At 46.3% G+C, this 10,806-nt stretch overlaps 2 protein-coding genes across 2 annotated transcripts in view; one reads left to right on the top strand and one right to left on the bottom strand.

Moving 5' to 3' along the window:
• SLC22A23 (solute carrier family 22 member 23) overlaps positions 1-1,960 on the top strand; it is a 113,085-nt gene extending 111,125 nt beyond the window's left edge. The window contains exon 11 of the mRNA XM_027727981.2: positions 1,791-1,960. Coding sequence (XP_027583782.1) covers positions 1,791-1,818 — 28 coding nt within the window. The 3' untranslated portion in view covers positions 1,819-1,960. The remainder of the gene's footprint in view (positions 1-1,790) is intronic.
• On the bottom strand, positions 11-7,184 carry PSMG4 (proteasome assembly chaperone 4). Its single transcript, XM_027727982.2, has 3 exons — positions 6,790-7,184; positions 6,588-6,663; positions 11-554 (listed from the first exon to the last, which is right to left on the bottom strand). Exons 1-3 carry the CDS (start codon positions 6,970-6,972, stop codon positions 433-435), a joined length of 381 nt encoding a protein of 126 aa, XP_027583783.1. The 5' UTR covers positions 6,973-7,184; the 3' UTR covers positions 11-432.
• Positions 7,185-10,806: the final 3,622 nt, after the last annotated feature.

The following is a 10,806-nucleotide window of genomic DNA, read 5'->3' as shown; positions in this document are numbered from 1 at the left end:
GTCACAGCTCTACAATAAAAAATGTGGGGTTTCTTTATTTGAACACTAAAAGCTGCTATACTGTGTTCAGTGCTAGTACACAGTAGATTAACTGTACAGATATAATTGGGAACTGATTACCCAGCAGATCCCAGTACTGCATGGAGGCCAGACACTGCATGCATTTTTACAATGATGTTCATCAATTGTAGCATCCATTTGCTATCCTACTTAGCAGGGTAGCAAAAAAAATTTTGCTTTGAAATTTCAAATTCAAATTTTATTTGCAAAAAAATAAATTCCAGGTCCAGTTGTATCCATGTCCATCTATATTTAATAACAACCACAAATGCAATCAAAATAATACAAAACAAATATACTAATTTAATGTCAGTGCGAAAATTTCCATCAGTTTTTCTGAAACAATTCATCTTATTTTACAATGATGCAAAGTCAGAACTTCTCTGGAAAAGCTGTCATTTCTTCTTTGATCCTGTTTTCTATGAGTAAGGTGAAATTGCTGTCAGTGTTTTGAAGATTGTAGCTGACAAATATCTGTTTTTTGGTCTTGCTGGCTAAAATACAAAACAGAGTAGTCAGCCATATTTTGTTCTTATATAAAAGTGATGATAGTATTCAAGAAAGCCTCTTAAAAAGCCATATCGTGCAGATTTCTAAGATGATGTTCTCCACTCCTGCTGTGCTGGCTGCAGTTATTAAGGAACAGCAGTACAGTTACCTGACCATTGGCGTGTTGGGCATAATTTTGCACAGCACTGATGTAAGCAGTATAAAACTGGTGACTTTCAACTAGTTTTTGGCCTGATGCAAAAAGCCATTAGTCACTGGAAAGCCTTGCAGTGCTTTTAGTGGATTTTCTGGACACTTCTTAAATATACTATTTTAAGTGAAATTACAGATTGTACTGGAGTCAGCACTGAAATAAAGTTTATGAGTTGGTAAGTCTATGCTGTGTAAAACATTGAGGGAAGTGCACAAAAAAGTGACTGAGCCCCAATTAACCAAGTTCTGTTTTATTATGAAGCCCTTAAAAGGCCCCAAATAGTATGTCTAAGCCTGCTGTCAATAATTTTGTTTCCTTTAGCCTTTGTTCATACAGTGTCCATGATCACTCCAAGAGACTGAACAGCCTCAGTTGAGTGTCATGCAGCCAAACACAAAGTTCCAGGCTACCGTAGTGACAAGTACTTGGAGAGAAGTGCTACAAAATTAAGAGCTGCTTTCCATGAAAGAGCTAATTAACAACAGCAAAAAAAAAAAAAAAAAAAAAAAAAAGGCAAAACTGTCCACTGGGGCAGGAAGACTTAGTTATCAAAACAGAAGAGAGAACACCAAGAAGTGTTTTATAAAAAAAATGGACTCCTACTTAGATTTTACCACAGTAATATAGCAAATTTTTGACTCTGTTCTTATATTACTAAAGCTAAACTTTGTGAAAGTTTAAGCACCATACAGGAAAAACAGGCACTAAATTTAAATTAGTTGTGTAAAATAGAAGATAAACACCAGTATTTGGGTCATGAAATATTCTTTTCAGGGAATGAGCTGGGAGCTGATGATCCTAGAGACAAATCAGACTGTTCTGCCTGAATATTCAAAAACATAATCTGAATTTTTTAAACTTGAAAATAGAAACACCAGGACTCCTAATATCTTGATCCTTTCTAAATAGGAAAGTTAACTACAGAAAAGATAGACATATATGTGTGTGTATAAAATGTAGTTAAACAATTCCTTTGAGGCATTTTCATTATGCAAATCAATTTATTATTATTTTTCTATTCTAACAGGTTACCAGCTTCCTGTCTCAGAAAGTAGAGCTGCTTCTGAAATGCAAGGACTAGTTTGCCTTTTAAGACTTGGCACTACAAAATGCTGATATAATGCAGTGTGTTGCTCTGATTGCAGAAATTACCACCTGGCACTAGATTTCTGTGGTATAAAGCAGCATGTCCTGTAAGTGCTAGTGCTTCATCATCATGACCTAAATGAATGCAATGCTAATTCTGAACTAATTAATATCATTATCCTACCTAACAAAACTATATAGTACACTGCAGTGTCAAAACTCAACTTCTTAATTATGTTTGCCTAAGGTCCAATAGCGTCTCTGGGATGCTGTTCCAGATCCTGGGAACACTGTGAATCCCTTAGGGTCACCTCTGCCAAGGACCTCTGCTCCTACCACTGGCTCTGAGGGGCAGCAGGACCTTTTCTGTCCCTGCTTCGTGTGGATTAGGTTGGACACGTGTACTCTCGTGGGAAGGATAGAAGAGGAAAGATCTTATGGCTCCATGGAAGCCCATCTGCAACCTCAGAGTAAAGCCAAAAACTGTAAAGGACAAGGCTTACCTAAAAAGCCCTCCAGTAGGTCTGCTTCCCATGCACCCTGGTTAATAACCCCTGTTGCACCAGCTCTTCAAAGGGAAGGAAAAAATTCCTCAGCAGCCATTGTCTGGGACACACTGAGTGCCAGGAGAAACTGTAGCAGCACAGACCCACTCCTACAACCCCATGTACACGGCAAAGGCCCAAATCTAAGCTTGAAGAGAAGCTCAGTGGGAGCAGAACAGACAGGACAAGTGTTGGCCATAAGTTTGTAGACTGTGCTGGAAAAGAAGTGGTGGAAGGGAACTATGCCTGGATGATGAATACTCAGAGAGTTGAGGTGATCTTCACCAAGAGCCTGCCAGTCCCTACAGAGGGAAGATGAAGATATGGCACTAATCAGTAATCACTTCAGCCCAAAGCACTGTGATTTCAGGGTATGCAGGTAAGGGAGGCACCAATGGACAAGTCGTCCTTAAGAACTGGCCACCACTAACCTACAGGAAACAATCTTTTAGGATTTGGGTTTCTTGACTAGTGAGACACATCTGGTGCCAAAGCAATTGGGCAGGATGGTGAGAAACAGTCCCTGCACCTCATAGAAGCAGATATAGATAAAAATATGTAGAAAGAGAAATAGGAATGAGGCATGTGTGTCTTTAGCAATAGAAAATTTAAAAAAAAAAATCAGAAATAAGGAAGAAGATAGAGCCAATACACCAAATGCAGCTGTTGTGGCTAGGACCCCTACCAGGCTATAAAGAAAACAAAAAGGAGAATGTGTACACTGATGCATAGCTGCACTGAAACTCCTGCTCCAGGGAAGGAAACCTGACATTGCAGGAACACGCAGTAGATGATGGAATGCAACTGGCAAGTATAAGAAATGAAAATAGTTATGTGCAAATGGCATTGAATGCTGCTTCACTGAGAGCCTGTGAAGAAGACCAGAATGGAAACTACATAGAAAAAATGGTGACAAGCATGGGGGGGGGTAGGGTTAGGAGGAGAGGGATACTGCCTACCTGAAGATTACCAGATGGCAGGATGGTTAAAGAACTACCTTGGAAGTACAGCTACAAGTCAGACTTGACCGTGAATATCATCTCTGTTATTACAGAATTTGTGGAAGAAACAAGGGTTTAATCTCCCAGATAAAAACAACACCAGTGACAGCAAAGCTTGCTATTTTTAGCTGAGGTGAAAAACAAATTTTCTTACCAAGCACTTCGTGAAACAAAGGACAGCAGGGATGCTTGTTGATCCACTGGTTTCAGGAGAATAAATAATAGTTTTGGACTAAATGCCCATGAGTTCACTTAAATTGCTGGACTGACAAAAGCTAGCCAAAATACTGAGATGTAGGATTTCAGAAAGATGTATTTTTCAGAAGCCAGTGACACTCAGGTAAAAAGGAAACATATGATTATTCAAAGCAAGAAGTGTATTATTGACTTTCCCCTTCGAACCAAGGGTGAAAAAGGTCTACAGGCCTTCCTCAATACAGCATTCCTTAAGCAGGATCACACAAGCAAGAACAGTATCTGTAAGGAAATCTGCAACCCAGCAGATAAATGGCATAGATAGAGAGGAACATTGATCAAAAGCCTAGCTGGGCCACAGCTGGTACAGGAAGTTTAAGATGAAATAACAAAAGACACTTAAGGCACACAAACAAAAAGAAAATAGGAAGGTGCCTTACACTCCAAGGATAAATAGTAACCTATAGCCCAGTACCAAGCAAAAGTATCAGTTCTCAGTAACAAAGTATGGGAAATTAGCAATCGAAATAATAAAAGCACCTTAAGGAAAAAAGAAAAAAAAAGGTTAAAAAATAAGGGAAAAAAGGCAGCAAAACTGAAACTACTCACTGGGCAAAAAATCAGGTTACTCAGCCTCTGTCCTAGAACACTGAAAGAACTAATGTAAGAAATGGCAAGTTATTACAAACTTTAGCTATGAAATCTGTAATAAATCTTTTAAGAGTGAAGAGAGCAACCACACGTACAAAAAAAAAAGACAGGAGAGAGTGGGAATCACAGAGACAACTTAGAACTGTCAGCTGGGCTCCAATGCTACACAGAAATTTAGAGCAAGATCAGAAGAAATTCACAGAATCACAGAATAAGCCGGGTTAGAAAAGACCTCCAAGATCATCAAGTCCAACCCTTGATCCACTACTGCCATGGTTACTAGACCATGGCACTAAGTGCCACATCCAGTCTCATCTTAAAAACCTCCAGGGACAGAGAATCCACCACTCCCTGGGCAGCCCATTCCAATCCCTGATTACCCTCTCTGTAAAGAATTTCTTCCTAATATCCAACCTAAACCTGCCCTGGCAGAGCTTAAGACCATCAGTAAGACCTCTTGTCTTACTGATAGCTGCCTGGGAGAAGAGACCAACCCCCACCTGGCTACAGCCTCCTTTCAGGTAGTTGTAGAGAGTGACGATGTTTCCCCTGAGCCTCCTCTTTTCCAGGCTAAACAACCCCAGCTCTCTCAGCCTCTCCTTATAGGCCTTGTGTTCAAGTCCCTTCACCAGCCTTGTTGCTCTTCTCTGGACCTGCTCCAGCACCTGCTGGAGCATTAGTGACAAAGAGATCAAATGGAAAGTAGAATAAACTATTACACTTTATCCAAAGTAAATCCTCTCTGACTACATTTTTACTAACTGACTTCTTAAGGATAAGGTACTAATTACATAGAAAGAAATCATGTTATACCATACCCCATAAAATTATTACTTGAAGTAGAAATGATTGAACCCAGTGCGTAGAGAAAAGGGTGCCAGCAGGGTACACTAAAACAGTATTTATTAAAAGAGAAGGTATTGGAAAGAAGAAAAGACACTAGTACGGTTTTTCGAAGATCTTGTGAGCAATCTTTTTTTATATGTGCATTAGCGACCATAGAGGAGAAGAAGGTGGAGACTCATGGAAGTGCCTGATGATACAAACTCTGGACACACTACCTGAAATGGAGATCAGCACACAGATCATTAATAATTCTGTGGCCTTTCCAACTGAAACATTAGAAGTAAGGTAAGGTTGTGCAGCTCAGCATGTTGCTTTTAAAACCTGGTAACAAGTACATCAGCAGTTCACCAGCTGGAGCTGCATCAGCTACTGGTAGGTGATGAGTAACCACCAGGATGCAGCTGTCAGAGCTGTGAAGGTGCTAGGATGCATAAGGCCATGTATTTTTATATTTTTTAGTACAGTAACAGGAGTTTGAAAGTTATCACTAAGACTCAGGCATTGGAAACATGATGGAAAAGGAGACATCCTGAGCAGTGCTCATTCGGATCAGTCAGATTAAGCATGGGCACCTGTGAGATAACCCTGGACTTCCCAGGCCAGAACTTCTCAGCATGTGGGGGCTAAAAGGTGCAAGATCGGATACGGTTTGGCTTCATCTTCAGGGAAAGTGCATGTGCCTTGAATGATGGCCACCTCACCCACAGCACACCAGTGTCATGGGTTTATCATCATCATCAAATTATTTGGGTTGGAAGGGGACCGTGAAGATCATCTAGTTCCAAGCCCCCTGCCATGGGCAGGGACATCTTTCACTAGACCAGGTTGCTCAGAGCCCCATCCAACCTGGCCTAGAACACTTGCACGGATAGGCCATCCACAACTTCCCTGTTCCACTGCCTCACCACTCTCACAGTAAAGAATTTTTCCTAATACCTAGTCTAAACCTACTCTCTTTCAATTTGAACCCATTCCTCCGTGTCCTGTCACTATATGCTCTTGTACATAGTCTTGCCCCATCTTTCCTGTAAGTTCCCTTCAGGCACTGGAAGGCTGCAGTTAGGTCACCCTGAAGTCTTCTCTTTTCCAGGGTGAACAATCCCAATTGTCCAAGCCTTAAACAGAGTTTATAGTGAAGAGGTCACTGGAAACCCTGCCCCTGCTTCGCACCCAAAGCCAGGGTAAGGATATTAAATAATTCACTTTTGAAAGTGCACCGTGTGCCCAAGGCCGCTGACTCAGGTGCCGCAGACTCGTACAGGGATGATAACAATAAAAAAGTGAATCTGTGGACTGGATGGAAACTGCCGCAACCTGCAGCGGTGGAGGCTCTCCGACAGGGGCAGCACCCACCGCATCCCTCTGCGCCCACCCAGCCTTGGCTGGTGGCCCAGGGCCATCAGATTCGGCCCCGCCCGGGCCCGACCCACGTGTTCCCAGCGGGAGGCGGCCCCTCCGCCCGCCCCGCCTGGGGCGCGCAGCCCCCGCTCCCGCACCTACCCAAGCGCTGCGCCAGGCAGGAGGAGGCGGTGTCGGAAGGGTCCCCGAGGAGCGAGGCGGCCACCGGGATGCTGTCCTGCAAGCGGAGCAGAGCAGAGGGCACGACTTAGTCCCGGCAGCGCGGGTCGGGAGCGCCGGGGCCACCCCCCACGGCCGCAGGGCTCCGAGGGGGAGCAGCCGGGACCCTGGCGGCGACACTCACACGGGGGCTGCACATGGCCACGGCCAGGCTGGCGAGGGCGGGCGCGGCGCCCACCCAGAGGAAGAGCGAGTCCCGCAGCCGCATGGCGTGGAAGTGCACCCGCTGCTCTCCCAGCTGCCCGCTGAAGTCGTGCAGGGCGATGCCGCCCCCCGCCGCCGCTCCGCTGCCGCTCCCCGCCTCCATAGGCCCTTCTCCCGGCGCGGCCAGGCCTGAGCACGCAAGGCCCGAGCGAGCGCCCTGGCTCGGCTCGGCTCGGCCCGGCCCGGAGAGGCGGCGCTCCGCTCTGCTCCTCTCCGCTCCGCTGTGCCCGCCCCGCCCGGAGGGGCCGCCCCCGGCACCGCGCAGCCGCCCGCCCCGGCCGGCACCCGGCGGGATGCCGCTTCCCCCTCCCACAGGGAACAGCCGCACGCGCGCACGGATCGGTGCCCGCACCCCGCTCCCTGCGCGGCCCCTCCCCGGGCCGCCCTTCCGTCCGTGCACAAACCCCGCTACACGCACACGCACCGCCGGGTACAGCCCTCCGGGAACGCGCCTCCACCGCGCCCCCCACCCCTTGAAGTGTGCCCTCCCCCCGGTCGGTGCACACCCCTCCGTGTACCACCACACCCCCCACCGAAAGACACAACCTCCACACACACACACACACACCCACATCCACACCCACCCACCCACCCACCCACACCCCTCCGTACGCTGCTTACCCGGAGCTCACACCTCCCGGAGCGGTGCCCCCTGTCCGCCCGGGATCGGGATGCAGGCAGAGGCAGCCGCAGGGATGGGGAAACCCCACTAGATGGCAGGTGAACCCCTGTATGAGGAGGCGTGCCTGGTGGCAGCCAGGGCTCCAGCGGCTCCGGATAGTCACCCGAGTGGAGCCCCGGGGTTTCAGACTAAAGGAAAGGGGATGGCGCAGTGCTGTGTAGCCTCTGGGAAGGGGAGGAGGAAGGTCACGGCGACCTTGGCTTCATTCAGCTCTGGAGATTTTCAGGGTTGTGGGAGATTACAAAACAAACCAGTCGGGTTTGCGGAGCTCCAGAGAATATGGAACCATGAATAATGGAAAGCCTTGCTCTGGGTGTGAATTTTGTGCTCACCACGCTTTCAGCTGGACTACGGCTAAGTCGGACATTACTGGAAAGGATTTTCTCTAAACTGTACCGTCTGTTGCTGATAAGAATGTTGTTGACTCCCTGATGGTCATGGGCCCTCTACAATGGGAAACGTGTATCTTAATGCCACGGGCACAGATCATCTCTGCATAAAGAACATGCAAGTTAATGATACAGATTGGCTTTTTAATCATCATTTCCTCTGCCTCCAATTTCTTACATGCTTCTAGAAATCAAAATTTCCATTTTCAAGTGCTAAGACTTCATTTTCCCGTTGAAGAAATGGGGGGAGGGAAAGGAACTGCTCATCACTTTTCTTCCTTGAGCCGCTCCAGTTCTTCTGGCATCTGCCAAAAGACAAAATCCTCGTCCCTGCTAATATCTGCCCATGCTGCCGCATCGACACTAAATCCCAGGAGGCAGCTAAGCCCAGCTCAGCTGCCATACCCCAACATCCCATGGCACAGGATCAGCTTGGAGAGAGGGGGGGCTGCAGGCCACCTCCCCTGCCCTACATTTGTCACTTGCTGCTCACAAAATGCATTATGGGATGTATGGTGTCAGACTCCTGCAATGTCTGTCCCCAGCCTCACTGCTGAGGCAGTATCAGGCTTGTGCTGTTACCTACCTCTCCCCCGTGCTCCTACCCCACTGCCAGTCCCAACTCTTTGCCTTGGCCTGGGTTGGCCTTTCACAAGGTGAGGTAGTGCAAGAGTTGAGGTTTGTGTTGGGGTTCAAAAATCAGTCTCTCCCTGTCCTAGTACCCTGTTGCAAACTGACACTTCACCTGTGCGAACTGTGAAATCAGGCAGGCAAATATATGACAAAAACCACCTTGGAAGGGATTGAGTGCTGGCAGCATACACCAAACACTTCCCTCTCTCTGCTTGTTACAGCTGCAGGTTCACTGTGCACTTAGTGGGTGGGTAGGGCTGCCAGCTAAAACAGCAAAAACTATCACAGGCCAGGAACATTGCAGGAATAAAAATCTAGGCACTGGATAAAATGTTTGCTGGGAGCCACCCAGGTGGTAGTGGTAGTGGTAGTCGTGGTGGTGAGATTCCTGTGATTAGACACTTGCAGGTGGTGGAGGAGATTTGCCCCAGGCTCACTTGATTAGGGGAGAGAAGAGGAAATATTAGGGCATAGTTCACCTGAGCTGCTTTAGGTCTGTCTTTTGAGTGAGAAGCAACATCTCTTGACTGTTTTCCATCAACTCTAAGGGGGGTGAAAGGTAAAGTGTAACACAGCTTTGCAGACAGATTTATTTATGTAGGGAAATCTTTCTTTAAGTGTTCAGGGTCAGTTTCTCTGCTATTCAGGGACAGAGATGGCTTCTGCAGTGAAGTCCTAGTGGAGGATCTGTTCTAGCAAAGTTTCAGCCCAGTGTGTCTCTCCCCGCCAAGCAGAATTTTTGGCCTCCTTGTGTGCTAAACCTATGTTTAAGTTGTCTGCTAGACTGAAGTAAGAGCAGTCTGTCTTTCCACATCAAGTACAAATTTCTTATTTTTCTTCCAAAGCTGTCTACAGTCTTGCTTTTCTCTATGGGGAGCTGCCCCTATTTTGTCACGCTGTGATCTGTTCCTCTTCTCATCAGGAGTCTTCTCCGAAGTGATTATAACTTCCTTCTGTATTGTAAGCCCTGCAGACCTCTAAAAGTAAGTCACAGGGCTCCTCTGCACATAAACAGTTCTATGTATTTAATGCTTTTCTGTGAAATGCAGCTGCTCTCCATAAATCATGCTAAATTCTTGTTTAAGCTCAAAAGAGGAAAAACATCTAGCAAATAAAATGCTGTTTAAGCATTTTTATTTGCAATGCAGGTGTGAAGAGTGAGTGGAGCTGTGCAGAACCAGATCATCAAGTGTGAAATTAGTTTCTTGATTACAGCACTGCAAGGTCGTTAGAGGCCCTGCAAAATGAGAGGGGAAAGCACACTCTAACTGTGTATGGGAGCCCTTGCATTTCCTTCAACATGCTCATTTTTTTTTCTGTGGCCCTGAAAGCAGCACCCGTAAGTCCGCCTTGTTTGTCAGGTCTGAGGCTAGAATGAGCCTCAGCTGCTGTGAGACATTGGAGAGCAAACTAATGATCTTAGCAAAAGTACTGCATGTGTATATGGATGTGTATATATATTGCTGCTCAGGTGAGATCCAAGCCCTAGGAAATGTGGTGTAAATGTATATACTTCTATGCTCCTTGTTCTCCAAAAGTTAGATTGCCCACGGGAGCCACTAGATCCTAAACTGTGATTTTTACTGACCATAGTCTCCCCTCCAGTACAGTTTTAAGTCAGGAGTAAATCTTTCTGGTAACCATGGAGTTACGAGATGTAAAGCGCATAGTTATGAACTGGGATATCATTGGGAGAAGCAAATTTTTCTGATTCCAAAACACATTCTGTGCTTTGGCTCCTGCATGAATAAAATGTGAATTTGATATGCGAAAAGGCAGTTGACCATTAGTGTGTGTCAGTGAACCTCCTATTAATGCCTCAGGATGTGCTAGTTTTCTTGATTTGTTGTCTTTCATTCAGAGGAGTAAATGACTGCTCAATAAAGCCAAAAAAAGCCTACCAACTCCTCTGGTAAGGCTTCATGGTACAGGGCTGCTGCAGCAGTAGCTGTGCTGCAGTCCCAGACTTTCAGAGGCCTACTTCATTTGAGACTTGGAGTCTCATTGTGTGTAGACTTCCATCAGTGGCTGAAGGGGTCCTTTTCTCTCCCTGTACCAGTGGAGTACCTGAGAAGCTGGAAAAAATACTTCAGTTTTTTGTCATCATTGGATTGTTTTTCTCAGCTAGATCAGTCCCCTGATGTAGCTTGCTGTGCCACTGCTCAAATACTTGTGCTGGCATCATGGAGGGCAGAATCAGGCAAGCAAGAAAGGGAGAAGTGTCTCTGCTTAC

The sequence above is a fragment of the Pipra filicauda genome, unplaced genomic scaffold, assembly GCF_003945595.2.
Source record: "Pipra filicauda isolate LSUMZ 115617 unplaced genomic scaffold, ASM394559v2 scaffold48_size3843733_pilon, whole genome shotgun sequence".
In the NCBI taxonomy this organism is placed as follows: domain Eukaryota; kingdom Metazoa; phylum Chordata; class Aves; order Passeriformes; family Pipridae; genus Pipra; species Pipra filicauda.
The sequence above is the reverse complement of the archived record's forward strand: the minus strand, read 5'-3'. Positions and strand labels throughout refer to the sequence as shown.